An 18,453-nucleotide genomic window follows, 5' to 3' on the forward strand; every position below is an offset into this window, starting at 1 on the left:
ACCCAGTTTGACATTTTCTGTCCAAGCACTGGTCAGGTGATCTTTCTCATAAACCCTCCCCATTCCCCTTAGTTAGAAGAGGCAATCTGCAAGACAAAACCCCCTCCAGATCTCTTCCTCTAGTGAAAAGATGTCCTTGCTCAGAAATATCCGGTCCTTTCTAATTGCTTCCTTGCCCCACCCTGCTTCCTATAAAACCTTTCATTTATTTTTAGAGAGAAGGGAAATGAGGTACAAAGAGAAGGAGAAAAATCAGTTGGTTGCCACTTGCCTGTCCAGCAATCCAGGCATGTGTCCTGAGGGAACTGAATCCCTAACCTTTCACTTTGCAGGCAGACTCCCAAGCCACTGAGCCACACCAGTCAGGGAAAAGCCTCCTATTTATGTTTTAGATAAGACTTTTGCCTTCCCCTAAGAAAAAGCAACTTTGCCTGAAATAGTCTGTAATAGGAAAAGTGGACAACTGTGCTGCCTGTCACTGACAGAACCAATAAGTAGAGACAAGGACTGAATTTAAGAGCATTTGAGATCTTGTTTCCAGGCATTGTTGCCAGTGTTGGCTCAAATAAATTCTTACAAAAATTCTCTCCAGGTTTGGACAAAAACAAAATTTAATTTTTCTGTGTGCATTATTCAGATGCCAACAGTCTAAGAAGATGGCAGGTTATGTACCTTAAAAACTGTCTTAACATCTCATTTCAGGCCAGTCTTTTAATAATAAGGGCAGGGTAGGTAAGGGGCTTGGAATTCAAGAAAGAAGTAGGTAAGGTGTTTGGAATTCAAGGAAAAAGGTTAATCAGATAAAAATTGCAGTCCAGCGATTTTTCCAGCATCTCCATCTCTCTCTCTTTTTAAAAGATTTTATTTTTAGAGAAGGGAAGGGAGGGAGAGAAACATCCATGTGTGGTTGCCTTTCGCGCATCCCCTACTGGGTACCTGGCCTGCAACCCAGGCATGTGCCCTAACTGGGAATCAAACCTGTGACCCTTTGGTTCGCAGATCCTTGCTCAATCCACTGAGTGACACCATCCAGGGCTATTTCCTTAATAATTTTAATATGTGTTGTTGGATGCTTTTCCAGCATCTCTTCATCTGCTGACCACTGACTCTTTATCTGTATCCTGGTCGATGGTTGTTCTCCCTCTGGAGCACAATTGCTCAGATACCATCTAGATCACTTGCCATCCTCCTGGGACACAAAGGTTGACTTGCTTCTTGGCATTCTACAGTCATGTTATATCCAGTCATGTATTCCAGTTCATGGAACAATAGTTTTCTACATGCATTAAGCACTAAATGTATTAACTATAACTAAAGCTAAAAACAATTTTTTACAGTTTTTTAAAATGATTTTATTTATTTATTTTTAGACAGAGGGAGGGGAAGAAGAGAGGGAAAAATGGATTGATAGCCTCTTGCACACCCCCAACTGGGAACCTGGCCTGCAACCTAGGTATGTGCCCTGACAGGGAATTGAACTGGCGACATTTTGGTTTGCACGCTGGCACTCAATCCACTGAGCCCCAACAGCCAGGGCTAAAGCTAAAAATTTGTAACTTTTGGCTTCCCTCAGTAAATTCACTCTTTGAATGTTTAAATTTCTTCCTCCATTTCATGCAAATCTGAGCACCCTTCATGTTGTTAGATGGGATGCTGCCAGATGAAGGATTACTTAAAGCCAATTATCTTTAAATTTACTTGGTAAAACTTTATGACTCTAAACTAGTCTGGCTGGGTAGATTGGTTGGTTGGCTGGTTAGAAGGTCATCCCCCTATGTCAAGGTTGCAGGTTCCATCCCAGATTGGGGCACATACCAATTCATTCAACCAACAAATGCATACATAACTGGGAAAACAAATTGATGCTACTTTCTCTCATTTCTTTCTACTTCAAATCAATCAGTAATTTAAAATGATCTACATTAAATTTTAATAGAGATTGTACCCTAAAAAGTGTATTTTGGCACTGACTGATGCAGCTCAGTGTGTTGGATGCCATCTGGCAAAACAAAAGATTGCCAGTTTGATTCCTGGTAAAGGCATATGCCTGGGTTGCAGGCCAGGTCCCTGGTTGGGGGTTGTGAGAGGCAACCAATTGATGTTTCTCTTGCACATCAATGTTTCTCTCCCTCTTTCTTCCTCCCTTGCCCTCTCTCTAAAAATAAATAATCTTTTTTTTTTAAGTGTATTTGCATCTCTGCTGACTGGAATCTGGAGTAGAAGAATCTGCATTGTGGATAGAGTATGCTGGACACTGGGGTCAGGGTTTGTATATATAAATACATTTATACAGAAATACTATGTAAATACTACGTTTATACACATTTACATATAAATAAATGTGTATAAACACAAAGTCCTTGGTGCAGAGAGACTGCAAAAAATGACTTGGGTTCAGAACGTGGTCAGGGCTGCAGGAAAGACATGGTGAGCATCAGTGTCTCATAAAGCCACTCTGGATACAGACAACAAAATAACACAAGGCAGTAGGGCCCTTGCACAGAAAAGAGGTGAGCAGTCACCCAATGAGACCAGCACCCTGCAGGTCTCCAGCATCACTTTTGAATATGAAGTCCCAAAATTTACATCCTCTTGCACCCTATCCTGCAGGGTGAATGTAGAACCATGTAATGTCGATACTCTGAGACAAATTAAGATATCAAATTCACCTCAAGGGATGGTATCACATCCTGACACCCAAAAGGTGGGTGAAGTTGCAGAGACCCAGCCCAAATTACTGAGGTCTCCTGAGGGCCACACTCCATGCTGAGCCCAAAGAGGAGGCAAATTGCAACTCAGACTGAAAAAAAAAGATTCCCAGGGAGAAACTACTGGAGCTGACATATGATGCCATTTTTCTGGAGACTGGAGGGCAGTATGTAAGTACTCTAAGATGTTAGGGAAATGGAAGAAAAAATGATAATTACAATGGAAAGGGCAGCTTCAGCTTACCCTACCTGGTTCTGTGTACCTGCCCCAGTGAAGGTTTCACAGCAGTGATACTGTCCTGGGCTCTGGAGCCAGAATCCAAAGTTGGAATCCAGCCTCTTTTAATTTGACACTGTGTGCTGTGTTAACTTGGAGGACTTTTTCTCTAATCCTGGATTTCCTCAGCACTTCAATATTAGTTTCCATTCCCAGGGCTTTGTGAGAATTTAGAAAGAAAATGATCTAAACCCTAACCTGGAATCCTGATACCAGGAAGTACTCTGTTCCTTTTACTGATCCCCAGAAGCCAAGGCAAGCGCCATCATCACCTGCATGAGGTTCAGGGAGCTCTAGCGAGTCACCCTGAGATTAACACAGTTCTAGTGGGTATTAAGGGGAACAAGGGGTGGCTGTCCCATCAGATAAAGGTGGGTGAAGGTGAAGACCCAGGCCTGAATCACTGGGTCTCCTTAGGGCCAGCTCTGTGCTAATCTCAAAGTTGAGGCAGACAAAGTGCACCTGAGACTCAAAATTTTAAGTTTCCCTTGGAGCCACCATTGGAAATGACAACTGATGGCGTTCCCATCAAGATTGTGGGGCACAGTGAGCGCTCTGAGACACCAGAGGAATGAGAAAAATCATGATTGTAGTTCCAACAATTAAAGCAGCAGCAGCAGCAGCAGCAGCACCTGAGCCTCCCTGCTCCTCCCCAGCCATCTGCTCTAAATTGAGGGCATCACATGTCCTGGATGGTCCCTCGCTCTGGAGCCAGTCTCTGGTTTGTGCAGCCTCTTGAATCTGACACTCACCTTTTGTATGAACTTGGAAAACTCATTTTATCTTTCTTTTTTTATAACTTTTTTTTTTAAGACTTTGTTTTTAGAGGGGAAGGAAAGGAGGGACAGAAACATCAATGTGTGTTTGCCTCTCATACACCCCTCACTGGGGACCTGGCCAGCAACCTGGCCATATGCCCTGACTGGGAATTGAACTGTCTATCCTTTGGTTTGCAGGCTCCCACTCAATCCAATGAGCTCCACCAGCCATGGCTCACTCTATCTTTCTGATCTTTGATTTCCTCAAATTTCCAGGGTATTGTAAGTATTAAAGAAAAAAAAAGGCTCAAAAAGCAAAAACTCTGGAATACTGGCAATGGTATGAATTCAGTGTTTTGTTACCTCTATTGACCCTCACATGGGCACGCTTAGAACCTTCATTACTTTCGTATCATCAGTAATTAGAATTTTGGACAGCTCTAATCACCCTGAGGTTCCCTGGTAAAAGAAATCCACGCTGACACCTCAGTGCCATGAAGACATCTATCTCCTCCATGTGGTGGGGTCTGTGTGGACCTTAGCCAGTCAGAGGTCCCGAGAGGCCCAATTTGGTTTTCTCAAGCACTGGTGTGCAGAGGGTCCCAGGGGCATCTGGTCTGTGGATGACACCCACACATGATGGGACAACCATTTTGCACACACTGGCTCTGCTACCAGGTACAGCACCTAAAGCCTGGTGCAGGGCAGCTCATTGCCCCCATCATACAAAAAATATAAGGCCCCCCGAGAGGGAGGCTTTCTGTGTTATTATGGTGATTTTTGGAGTTCTGAGATTTAAACCCAGGTTGCATGGACAAAGGTGTGAAGAGTTGGGACACTGATCTCTTTCATTTTCAGAAGGGCTTTGGAACTCAACAAATACCCTCACCCTCATACCACCTGGTGCACCTTTGCATTTGCTACACCCCAGCACACCACAGCGGACAGACCACAAAAATCAGTTAACACTAAAAAGGCTTTTACAGCTATAAAGGACACATGGACAAAACCAAGGGGTGGGGGTGGAAGCAGGGGAGGAAGGTGGCGATGGCTGGCGGGGGGGGAGGGGGGCATAGGCAGACAACTGTACTTGAACAACTATAAAATAATTTTTAAAAAAGAAATAAAAAGGCTTTTTATATTAGTAAATGTTCGAACTTATAAAAGTAATGAAGTGCTTTCATAATGAAGCTCGTCCTTCTTTTGTAGATTATTCTTTAAAGTGTATGGTATGTGCCAATAATACCGTTTACACCAAAAAACTGTTTAAAAACTGGAAATATTTTCCCTGTATTGAAAACAATTATACCATAATGCAAGAGTTATGCCTGTTATTCAAGGAGTGAAAATAAGTGACAATGCAATGTAACATATCTCTGTTGTTTCACTGTCCTATTAAAGGAGCAGCTTAAATTCATAATAAAATAAGTAAATCACATGAGCACACCTTTTACTAAAATTTTATAATATACATCTGCAAAAATGCTCATGAATTCTTATAAAAATGCAACTATAACAGCAGTAAGAGTGCACAACAAAGCTATTTAAAAAGCTAAAATTAATAAAGTTTAAACAAATCAATAGCTTTTTAGTGTGGCTGAAATGGAATTCCCCTACACTGCTGGTAAGAATCTACAAAGTTACAATCAGTTTACATCATAAACTTATGAGAAATGTCCACTCTGCGAATATTTGTATAAAGGTTAGCCCAGGTGGATGGATACTCAGTTTTCTTCAGTGTCATTACAATGAACAAGAAAATAGCATTCCCTAAAACCTAAGCATTTCCAGAGTGTCAACTATCCAATGTCGAGAGGGCATAATTTTATGGCTAAATTATTTCCCACATTTACTTAATGTCTGAAGCCTTTAACCAGCTTGAGTTCTTTGATAACGGAGGCCAGAGCTCCTGGTAAAAGATTTCCCACATTTGCTGCCCATGAGGCCTTTCTCTTGTGTGATGTTTAATAACCAAAATGTATGGCAACACGGTAAAATATTTTTCATATTTTTTGCACTCAAAAGGCCTTAGTGTGTGAACTTTCAGATGACAATAAAGGCCATGACTACTGTTAAAAGATTTTTCTATTTAGGATACTCACAAGGCCTTTCTACAGTGTGCAATCTCTCATGATAGTGAAGGTTACTAACACGAACAAAAGATTTCCCACAATGACTACAGGCGTAAGGCTTTTTTCTTGTATGGACTCTCTGATGACAACGGAGGTCACTGCTACTGGTAAAAGACCTCCCACATTTATTGCACTCATAAGGCCTTTCTCCCTTATGAACTCTCTGATGATAACGGAGGCCATTGTTACTCACAAGAAATTTCCCACATTCACTGCATTCATAAGGCCTTTCTCCAGTGTGAAATCTCTGATGATAACGAAGGCCATTATTACTGGTGAAAGATTTTCCACATTTACTGCACTCATAAGGCCTTTCTCCAGTATGAACTATCTGATGTAAACGAAGGTCAGAATTTCTTTGAAAAGATTTCCCACACTGATTGCACACATAAGGCCTTTCACCAGTGTGAACTCTCTTATGAGCATAGAGGTTACTGCTCCAGGTATAAGATTTTCCACATTCATGGCACTCATAAGGCCTTTCTCTAGTGTGAACTCTTTCATGAAAACGGAGGCGACTTCTAAAGAAAAAAGATTTCCCACATTCATGGCACACATAAGGCCTTTCTGCAGTGTGAACTCTCTCATGATAACAGAGCTTACTGCTGCTGGTAAAAGATCTGTCACACTCATTGCACTTATAATGCCTTTCCCTTGTGTGAACTCTCTGATGACACTGGAGGCCAAAGCTGCTTGTGAAAGATTTCCCACATTCACTGCACTCATAAGGCCTTTCTCCAGGATGAACTCTTTGATGTTTTCCAAGGCTACTGGCTGTGGTAAAAGACTTTCCACATTCACTGCACTCATAAGGCCTTTCTCCTTTGTGAAGTCTCTCATGACAACGAAGGCCATAGCTGCTGGTAAAATATTTCCCACATTCATGGCACAAAAAACACTCTCTTCCATTATGAACACCCTTGTCCTGTCCAACAGTGTGCTTGAGGCCGGTGGTATTCTTGCATGATCTCCAGGTATGATGATTTTTTCTTCTTTGAAATGTCACTCCAGACATAGGTATTTTATTTGGCTTTTCTCTGATTTGAGTGGCATTTTGCTGGAGATTTCCTGAGATGGTCAGAAAATTCTTCCCAACCTCCCCAACAATAAAAGTTTTCGATATATGGAAATTGCTGCTATTCACAAGAGAGACCCTGTCCACTCCATATGTAAAAGGTTTCTCTCTCATGTGCTGCTCTTGGTGCTGGTAATAATCTGCACTGAAATAAAATGGTTTTGCACATGCCCCGCACTTCAGCAGTGTCAGGCTGTGTTGTGTTCCCTTCTGGTCAACCAAGAGGAAAATGTCTCTCAGCACTGCTGCACAACTCTCACATGGGTGGCTCTTCTGGGAAGACGAAGATGCCTTGGAATTCTTTGCCTGTGACGCTCGTACAGAAATGCTGTGTTCAATGGGTGCCTCCACATCCTCTTTTCCACAGCAGCATCCTGAAGACAAAGAAATGTTAGTGAAATATATTTTGATCTTCTAAAGAGGAGGTAATCACATCATAAATGTCCATATGTCACATCTAGGCAGATAGTATAGAAAGATTTCAATGCAAGTGAGTTAGACTCTGCAAAAATGGCTGTTGTAGCCATGACTCAACCCTTAATGGCAGTAAATGGTAAAAACCGCACCAATGGTAGGACAGAAACATAGAATGAGACAAAAGAGAGACACAAGTTTACAAGTAGTTCCTCTGCCAATGGCTTCTTTTGCGACCGTTCCTGCTGGTGTCATGAGGCTACGTAGAGGAATGTGAAAGTGCCCAAAGTCGTGAAAATTAACTGCAGCACAACAGATCTGTTCACAGCCAACACAAGGATATCGCACACTGTAATGTGCTGCAGTCACGTACCACAGTTGAAGAGCAGTACAGAGAAAAATGGTTGAGGTATAGAGTTTACAGAGGTGAAGATCATCCATAAACTGCAAGTCTGACTAGAAATAATAATTGCTAGAATTGACCAGTTGGCAAAGTGTCAACAATGGGTAAAAACAAGCAGATTGGGCTGTGGACACTGGAAATGGTAACAAAACACTGTTGGATAGCCTGGGTTCTCAGTTATGACCTCAACAAAGCCTTAACATAAAACCTTCACCAATTGCCACTGACCAAGGCAAGACCCTTTCTGATCCCACCCTACCATGGATGAAGTCATGTCCTTCCTGTGATGCACAAATATGATTTGCTCACTACATAGGAGACAGATAGAAAATACACTTCCAAAGAGAGAAACTGAAGAGATGGATAGCCAGCACTATGGTAGAAAAACACAGCACAAAACAAACCACAGGAAAAGGACCTATATGTGTGACACCAGCAAGATGGCAGACTAGGAGTTGCCAGAATTCATTACCCTTCCCAGGACAAGTAGACAGTTATCCAGGAACAAAAACAGATCTGAGGGAGGGGAATAAGAGTACGATTGATACAAAAAGCAATGCAGAAGAGCAAAAAGAAACAAATGCACAGCAAGAATGACTGGAGAGACTGGGTATACAAAGATGTGTAAAGATCCTGGCTGGGGCCAAAAGACAAGTATAAAGCTAGCTCTTTTAGCCAGTTTGCTTGTGTCAAATTGAACCCTAATGGCCTGTTCAGTGAAGGACACTGGAAAACTTTGTTGATGAAATCCTTCAAAGCCCCTGCAATACCTGAAACCTTTCCAGAGTTTACACCTCAGAGGGCACTGCAGAGTTCAAAGGCATGGATTCTGAAAGATCCATGAACACGCAACATTCCACAGACAATGTGCAGTAGAATTGTGCTTCTGTAACCTGTATTACTTTGTTAACCAGTGTCATCCCAATGAAATAAAGGAAGGAAGGAAGGAAGGAAGGAAGGAAGGAAGGAAGGAAGGAAGGAAGGAAGGAAGAGGAAGGATGGAAGAAAGAAGCTGAAGACTGACTTCCAATATCTAATTGAAAATGTGATCATCCAAGTTCATTATTCTCACAGGTCCCTATACAAATTCAATGCAAACAGGATGTCACCGAAACATATTATAATGAGTATCAAAAATAAAAGCAAAAGAGTACTCATAAAGCACAAAGAGAAAATAAACTTTTCTTACACAAAAAAACCCATGTCAATAAAATACATACTCTCAAAAAAAAAAAAAAAAGATAAAGGATAAAAAATTATTCTAAGTAGGCATTCCATTCAGGCTAGGAGAAACCCAGATGATATATTCAAAACACTAAAAGAAAACAACTGCCATCCAACAAGACTATACCCAGAAAAATAGTCCCTCAGAAACAAAAATAGTTTCTCAGACAAACAAAAGCTGAGGAAGTTTCCTGCCACTCAACCTAAGTTGTTAGAATTGCCAAAAAATACGGTAGGGTAGCTCAGTTGGATAGAATGTCATCCTGATATACCAAGGTTGTGGGTTTGATCCATAGTCAGGGCACACACGATAATCAACCAATGAATGCATACGTAAGTGGAACAACAAATCAATTGTTTCTCTTGCTCTAAAATCAATTAAAAAAAGAAATGTCAAAGCATGTCATTGAAGCTAAAATGAAAGGTTACTAAATAAAAACAAAGGAAACTGTGAAACTCACTGGTAAAGCTGAGAATGTAGTGAATTCACAATACTATAATACTATATTGGTCAAGTGAAAATTGAAAGTAGTAAAAATGATGATGGCTCCAATAATTTGTTTTTTTATTTTTTTAATTTATGATTTATTTTTATTTATTTTTTTCCATTACCATTTATCTCCCCCCTACAATAATTTGATAATAGATGCCCAATATATGAGATGTGAATTGTAACACTGGAGACATAAAATGCTATGTTCTGTGAGAGATGCAAGAGTAAAATATTTATATGCAATTTGAAGCTTTTATTACATTAAAATAGACTTTCGAGTTGTTTTACATTCTCCTCATGGAAATGACAAACAAAAACTTACATAATATACAAAAGAGAAAGGAATCAAAGCATTCCACTAGAAAAAAAATGATCAAATCATAACGGAAGAGAACAGAAACAAAGGAACTACAAAAGAACCAGAGAACAATGAAGATCTCAATAGTAGGTCCGTAACAAATTCTCTGACGAAAAGACACAGAGTAGCTGAAGGGATAAAAACAAAAGAGTCAATATATGCAGCCTACAAGAGACTTACTTCACCTTTTGGGAACAAATAGGCTGAAAGTATAAAAATGGAAAAAATATTACACGCAAATGGACACCAAGAGAGAGCAGGAGCAGACAAATTTCTATCGGACAAAAAACTCAAGAGATAATGGTCATCATAGAATGATAAAAAAGTCAATTCATCAAATGGATATAACAACTTTAAATATTATGTACCCAATGTTTAGAGCATCGTCCTAATATGCCAAGATTGTGGGCTTGATCCCCAGTCAGTACACATACAAGAATCAAACAATAAGTACGTAAATGAGTGGAACAACAAATCGATGTTTCTCTCTCTCTCTCAGTCTCTGTAAAATCAATACATGAAAAAAATAAATGTTATGCACCCAAGATCAGAACACCTAAGAATTTTTTTTTAATATTGTCAGACCTGAAGGTAGAAAATTCAACCCAAAGTAGTAAAGAACTTCAGTACTCCCTTTCAACGATAGGTAAATCATACCAACTGAAAAGCAAGCAAGAAACTACTGAAGATTAACTATACTTTAGAGAAAGGCAATAGAAATATACAAAACATTACATCCAAATGCAGTAGATTACACATTCCTTTCAAGTATATAGGGAATATCCTCTAAGTAGCTGATGTTAGGTCCAGGAACTTTTCTGGTTGCAATGGTATGAATGTAGAAATAAATTTTAGTTCCAAAGAAGGTGAAAAATTCACAAACATGTAGAAATTAAACAGACTCCTAAAAAATTAACAAGTCAAAGAAAAAAAAGAAACAAAAGAATTCAAATACATCCAGAGGCAAATGTGAATGAAAACAAAAGCTACCAACAATTATGCATGGGGTACAGAACAAACAGTTCTAAGAGCAAATTTTATAAAGACAAATGCCTGTATTTAAAAAAGTCCTCAAACAAACCACCTAACCTTGTACTTCAGAAAATGAAAAAGAAGAAGAAACTAAGGCCAAAGTTACTAAAATGAAGGAAATGATACATATTAAAATAGACTAAAATACAGAAAAAACAAAAGAATAACAAAATGATTACCCATTTTTAAAAAAAGATACAGACAACTGGCAGACCTTAATGAGAGATTACACATTATACCTGATACTACAAACCATGAAGGATCCTAAGAGATGTTTGCAGGTGATATAACACAGGTGGCAAACACAAGGCCTGCTGGCCGATCCACCTCGTTTTATCCGGCCCCACACCTTGTTTCTACCCTGTGGCAGCGCTGAGCTCTCGCTTAACAGTTAAGGAGTAGTTACATTTATACAGTCCTAAAATTATATTTGGCCCTCTGAAGGCAACTGCAAGGCAGATGTGGCCCCCAGTAAAAATGAGTTTGACACCCCTGTGATATAACGTCATATACATAACATCATCAAGATTCCACCATGAACTTCAAAAATTAATGAACAAATTAAGTAAACTGACGGGATACACAATCAACATGCAAATCAGTTCCATTTCTATACAATATAGAAGATATAACAACAAGATCTGACAGAGAAATGAAGAAAGCAATCGCCATTACAATAGCGTGAAAAACCATAAAATACCCAGGAGTAACTTTACCCAAAAAGGTGAGAGATCTGTACATTGAACACTATAAGAATGACAAAAGAGATGAAAGAAAACACAAATAAATTTTGGAAGACATTATTCATTCTTAAATTCCAAGAACTAATATTGTTAAAATGTATTTACTACTGATTTAATGCAATCCAATCAGAACTGCAATGGTATTTCACACAGAAATAAAAGTATAAATCCTGAAATGTATGCAACCTCAGAAAACCTTCAGTAGCCATAGCAATCTTCAGCAGGAAGAACAAAGCTGGTGGCAAAAAGTTTTCTCATTTCACTCTTTTACATTGCAGCAACCAAACAGTGTGTTACTAGCAAGAACACAGAAGCATAAACCAATAGCCCAGTACAGAGAATGCAGAAATAAACCCAAGCACATATAAGCAAGTAGTCTTTGACAAAAACTGGAAGAACATATATGGGAAAAAGCATAGTCTTTATAATGAAGCTTGTTAGGAAAATTGGGTATTACACCACTAATAAAAGTTAACTCCAAATGGATTAAAAATTAAATACAGGTGTTAAAAATGTAAAGCTCATAGAAGACAATCTAGAGAAAAAGCTCTGAGATTGGTGTCAGCACTGGTTTTCTGGATATGATGCCAAAACACAGAAAACAAAAATAAAAATGAAAAATCTAAACTACAACTAATGAAAAAGCTTCTGCACAGCAAAACAAAAAATTAATAAAACAAAAATGCAATCTACAGGATGGTAGAAAATACTTGCAAACCACATACAGTTATCCCTTGGAGATGTTGTAGGTTCGGGTCAGACCTCCACAATAAAACAAGTATCACCTATAAGGAGTCACATAAAACTTTTGATTTCCAGCGAATATTACAGTTGTGTTTACATTATACTCTAGTCTCCTAATAGCTCCATAGCTTTATATCTGCAAAAGTGTACATAAAAACTAAAAATACTTTTTAAAAAAGATTATTTATTTATTTATTTTTAGACACAGGGGAAGGGGGAGAGAGAGGGAGAGAAACATCAATGTGTGATTGACTCTCCTGTGCCTCCAACTTGGGACCTGACCCGCAGCCCAGGCATGCGCCCCTACTGGGAATTGAACCAGCAACCCTTTGGTTCACAGGCTGGCGCTCAATCCACTGAGCTACACCAGCCAGGGCAAAAAAAATTTTAAATGCTTTATTGCTAAAAAACACTAACTATATACTATGACTGCTCAAAAAATGGCATCAATAAATAGATTTGCTGAATGGAGTTTCCGTAAGCCAAATTTGTAAAAATGTAATATCTGAGAAGTACAATTAAGCAAATGCAAAAAGGTGTATCTGATAAGGAATTTATATAAAATATACAAGACATTCCAAAGACTCATTAGCCAAAGAAAATTACAATTAAAGAAAGGACTTAGAACGCACAGATGTTTTTCAAAAGAACATATAAAAATGACCATGAGGAATATAAAATATTCTTTTTCTCACTAACCAAGGTGGAATCCATTTGGCTCCCTGCAAGACCAGCAACCACAAATACTTCCCTATGAGGATTCAGTACAGCGGGTATTGGGGCTACAGGGAGAGAACAGGGCAGTGCTAACAAACCAACCTTGCCACAAACAACATCTACCCCCAAAACTGGGGAAGCGAGCAGTACCCACCATTCATAGGTGTGAGGACAGAACACACCTTGAAGAAAGGGATCATGGAAACTACAAAGCCTACTCCAGGTCACTGTGTAGACTGGGGATCTTACCCAATGAGGATATAAGAGCAAAGTTCTCCAGCATCACATCCAGGTACAGGCGTCTCTGAACCTCATCAAGAAGGTGCCATTCCTCTTGAGAGAAGTACACAGCAATGTCCTCAAAGGTAAAACCAACCTATTAGGATGAATACAGAAGAAACACAAACATTGTATCTCTGAGAACTCACAATCCCACTACTATTCACACATCTTCCCCATATTCACCATCCTCCAGCACTGCCCCCGACACAAGAGGAGATACTGAGACAGTACTGAGGAGCTAGGAAAGTCTCTTGGCACGTGGAATAGAGAGACTGAGACAGATAGCTGAACACAACGCCAAGCAATTCACAGCCCGGGAAGACTGTCACCAGGAGTGCCTGACAGGGCGCAAAACTGGGAAAACAAGGACCTCACCCCCAGGGTAACCTCTTCTCCCCTGGCCTTTCCTCCCTGGAAATAACATCTAGGCTTCCGTTGTAGTTCAGCTCCAGGCCCAGAAAAGCAGCAAAACCAGGTGGGCGATGCCAGGACCAACTGTAGTGACCAAATATCCCCTGCCCTGTCACTGACCAATCAGCGGTGACCATGACCCTAAGAGAGCATACCTGGGAAACTGGTGAATATTTTACTGAAGCCCTCCCGAGACCTCTGCTAAGATTCCCTCCTCCAAGAAAGAGATAAAAGACTCAAGACAAATGACCAGTGTGTGTCCTCTCCCTCTGAGGAGCACCTAGCACCATTCCTCCCTCATTTCCCACTTCTTTCTTCAAGGCAAACATCTCCTAAACTCTAAGGCAATGGGCAGCTGGCAGCTTGTCCCAGGCAGATTCCCTGAACCTATCCTCAAAGCCACCTTTTCTCTGACCTCCTAAGTGAGCTGTGGCGGCCCAGTATAGTTCTCCTGTTGCTTTTTCTATGCTAAGCCCTTCCTTGTTTTAATGTCCCCAGCTTTAATAAATGTATCCACATAGTCACCTGAACTCGTGTTGTGAAACCTTTTCTACACCAATGAAGAACTCATACATAACCAGCCGACCCTGGGCACAGCTGCTCAGGGCAAGGCCACTGTCCAGTAACAATACCAGGCCCTGGTACCAGTGATGCTATCTGCTCACGGTCCCAAGAATCACTGTGATCGCCCTCAGCAACAGCAGCGGGGATGTGATGTGCAACGGACAAACAGCATCTAAATTCCAGGCCATGCCTGCCGGGTTCCAACCTTCCCGCCCAGCAATTCCACTAAGTCTCCCAGCTCATGCCTCCCACACTCAGCCAAACATGGGCTCATACTTCACTCTTGAGTCCCTACACCTGGTAACCAGGACCAGCAGCTCACACTGCCGCTAGCTGTGCACACACTGTGTGATCTCTTCCTCCCTCACAGCTTCACACCCAGGTTCACTCCCTCAGCTCTGCCACCTCCTGCTCCACACCACAAGCATCTCTCAGAAATCACCCATGAACTTAGCATATGGCTTCCAGAGAGTCTCAGATATTTCAGAATGATCTACAACTGAAGCAGGACAGAAAGAACTTAAGAGAAAAACCCTGACCAGTGGTGGTAAAATCCCACATCCTTTCATCTGAGCCCCGAGCTCTCTGCACAAAGGGAAACACGTAATGGCAGGAAACCTCTGTGGCAATCACAGAAATCAGAACAACAAGCCCCACTCCCGAACAAAAGGCTCAGAATTTGGCACCACACAGCTTGGAGACAAAGCCCCCACCCTTGGAAACAGAAAATCCCAAGAACTATCTCAGCACTCGCTGCAGTCTCTCCGGTTGGCGCGCGTCCACTCGGAGGCACTGGGTTTGCTCCCTTCACAGTGGCGCCCACGCTGACCTCTTTCTTTTTTTCCACCTGAATAAAACTTGCTTTAGTCTCACACCATTTGTCCTTCAAACCTTCCTGGGCCGGTCAGGGACCCGAAGGCTGTCTGACACCGAAAATTTTAGGAACGTCCAGGGCAGCATCGCCCCGCTGTTGGAGGTTTAGTGAGAAAACCGCCGCCGGCCCCTCAGCCCGTCACCCTCCCCCTACTCCCGTCACACCACGTGTCACCAGGGAGCGCCTGGCGCTCCCAGACGCCGCTGCCCGGGTCGCAGGGCTCGGTGGGCTGAGCGGGGAGGGTTCGGGGGACACACGTTCACCTCAGCCAGACGCCTCCGCGCGGGCGCCGCCATCAAACTCCGTGAGCTGAGGGGGGCTGGAGCCGCTGAAAACAGTGGTCCCCGGGGCCAGACGAACTCTGTCCCCGCTCTGGCGCCGGTCACCGAAGCGGAGTGGCCGAGCTTCACACCTAGTGTGACCACCATTCTCACGTCCTCTACATTCGACTCCGAGACCGCAAGACCCTCACCGGGTAATGAGGAAACAGAGTAAAGGAAATGCCCGTTAGGAGAACGGCCGAAGTCCAGCCCAGCAACAGTGCCCCACCGGAAATGCCTTTTTTGAGTCTTCATTGGCTCCGTGCAGCAGCATTCCACCCTTGCCTTCTGGGTAATGTAGTTCCTACGCTCCAAGGCCTGGCTGCGGTATTTCCCCAGCTGGCCGCAGAAGTGGATTATGGGACACATAGCTGATGAATACACCGAGAGGGCTGGTGGGGAGAGCCCTGGTTTGGTGGCGCTGTTGCTTGGAGCGTGGTCCCATGCACCAAAAACCATCGACATTGCGCTTTCGGGTTAGGGCACATACCTAGATGGAGTTTGATCCTCAGTGAGGGCACATGCTGGAGGCAACCAATTTATATTTCTCACACCGATGTTTCTCTTTCTCTCCCTTCCCCTGTCTCTAAAAATCACTGAACATGTCAAATGAGTATTTTTAAAATACCAAATTTCTAAAAACTTTTTAAAATTTATGTTTACACTAGACACTACTGTAGTCTATTAAGTGTGCTATGGCACTGTAAAAAGTAACAATATACACACTTTGATTTTAAAAGATTTTAAAATAATTATTTTATTGTTCAATTCCAATTATCGATTTTTAAATATTTTATTGATTAAAAATACAAACCATCACCTGAGCCTTCATTGAGTTGCATACAATCGTTTTGCAGGTAGAGTGTCTTGCCTCTGTATTGATGAATGTGCATTATCTCTGAAGCTCAATAAAGCACAGAATGATACAGGGGGACATATTCACATTGGAGAATGAAAATTTTTAAACAAATGACTTACTAGTACACAATCATACATATGACAAATATAACACAAGAATGTAGAACAAACTGCTCAAAAGAAAGGATGCATAATATAAACAAATGAAAGGCTATTTATTTATAATTTAAATATCAATTTAAAAACTAATTTTTGAAAAAGTGGGACACTTGAATTCTGACAAAGCTATTTGTATTTCTGTTGGTATGAAAATGCAATTGTAATTATCGTAATGAAATAGACCGTGTGAGTTATAGATGTAGTTAATGATTTATAGGTCAGATGATGATAAGGATGGCATTGTCACTGCAATAAGATTAGGGACATATTCAGGAATTATATCTAGAATAAATGAAGAAGTACATATTCATACTGAAAGTTGAGGAATGCTGAGTCGAGAATTCCTTTACATCACAGGAAATATTATAATAAACAAGAAATTATGAGTAGTGCATACTGCTATGACATAATTCTTTGTTGTGTGCTGGTGACACTTTGCACTAAAATAAAAATGTTTACCACATGCCCCACACCTTAGCAATGTGGGCTGCTGTTGTGTTCCCTTCTGGTCAACCAATAGGAAAATATCTCTCAAGACTGGCCCACAATTCTTACAGGGCTTGGAGTTCTGAGAAGACACAGGTGCTGTAATATTCTTTGACGGTGACACTCTTAGAGAAATGTTCTGTTCAATGGATGCTTCCATGTCTTCTGCTCCACAGCAGAAACCTGAACAAAAGAAAACCCTGGTGAAGTAGATAGTGACCTATCAGGAAGGAGCATTCTCAACAAATTTTTGTCTGTCACATCTAGGTATGATTCAATGTGATGATTTTCGGGACAACTAAGATATACTCAGAAAACATTGTTGTTGTGCATTACAGGCCACTAAGGTCAGTAAGTAAAGGGCACTTCATTAAACAAAAAACACTAGGATAGGACAGGACACAAGGAAGAGAGGCAGGATGTTAGGCTGTGTAGAGGAATGTGAATGTTCCCCAAACCATGAATAGCAATTGCAGCAGAGCAGATGCTGTCCAAGGTTTGTACAGAAATGTGTACACACTTCAAAGTGCAACAGGGCTTAACCAAAATTGGAAAGTACACCTAAAAGATTCTATTATATAGGATAAAAATAAAGCATATTAAGAATAACAATGACCTTGGCTGGTGTGGCTCAGTGGATTGAGTGCTGGCCTGCGAACCAGAGAGTAGAGGGTTTGATTCTGGTCGAGACACATGCCTGGGTTGCAGGCCAGGACCACAGTTGGGGGCATGCAGGAAGCAAGCACACACTCGTGTAACTCCCCTTTTCTTTGTCCCTCCCTTCCCCTCTCTCTAAAAATAAATAAATAAATATTTTTAAAAAAAGACTTCCAGTCATGATGGAAGCATATATAGATATGCTTTGCCTCCTCACAGAACCAAAAGAAAGACAACAAATTTAAAAACAAAAAATAAGCAAAACTGCCAGAAAATTGAACTGTATGGAAGTCTGACAATCAAGGAGTTAAAGAAGGTACATTCATCCTGACTGCACCACAACACAGAGACCTAGGTTGCTCCACCCTGGCAAATACTTAAGGCTCCACCCCTTAAAATTTAACAGGTGTGCCAAGACAAAGAAATATGGCCCAAATGAAAAAAACAGATCAAAACTCCAAAATTACAACTAAGCGATGAAGAGATAGCTGGTCTATCAGATGCAGAGGTTAAAACACTGGTAATCAGGATGCTCACAGAAATGGTTGAGTATGGTCGTAAAATAGAGAAAAAACTGAGGGCTATGCAAAGTGAAATAAACAAAAACATACAGGGAATCAACAGTGAAGGGGAGGAAACCTGGACTCCAAACAACGATTTGGAGCAGAGGGAAGAAATAAACATTCAACCAGAACAGAATGAAGACACAAGAATTCAAAAAAATGAGGAGAGGCTTAAGAACTTCCAGGACAGCTTTAAATGTT

The 18,453-nt window shown here is 41.1% G+C and overlaps 1 protein-coding gene across 1 annotated transcript; it reads right to left on the reverse strand.

Annotated features, from left to right (window-relative positions):
• Positions 1–899: 899 nt before the first annotated feature.
• Positions 900–15,749, reverse strand: LOC112313586 (zinc finger protein 211). The gene is made up of 3 exons (XM_024570185.3): positions 15,473–15,749; positions 13,328–13,454; positions 900–7,324 (listed from the first exon to the last, which is right to left on the reverse strand). The coding sequence occupies exons 1-3, from the start codon at positions 15,635–15,637 to the stop codon at positions 5,829–5,831; spliced, it is 1,788 nt and encodes a 595-aa protein (XP_024425953.2). The 5' UTR covers positions 15,638–15,749; the 3' UTR covers positions 900–5,828.
• Positions 15,750–18,453: the final 2,704 nt, after the last annotated feature.

The sequence above is a fragment of the Desmodus rotundus genome, chromosome 12, assembly GCF_022682495.2.
Source record: "Desmodus rotundus isolate HL8 chromosome 12, HLdesRot8A.1, whole genome shotgun sequence".
Lineage (NCBI taxonomy): Eukaryota > Metazoa > Chordata > Mammalia > Chiroptera > Phyllostomidae > Desmodus > Desmodus rotundus.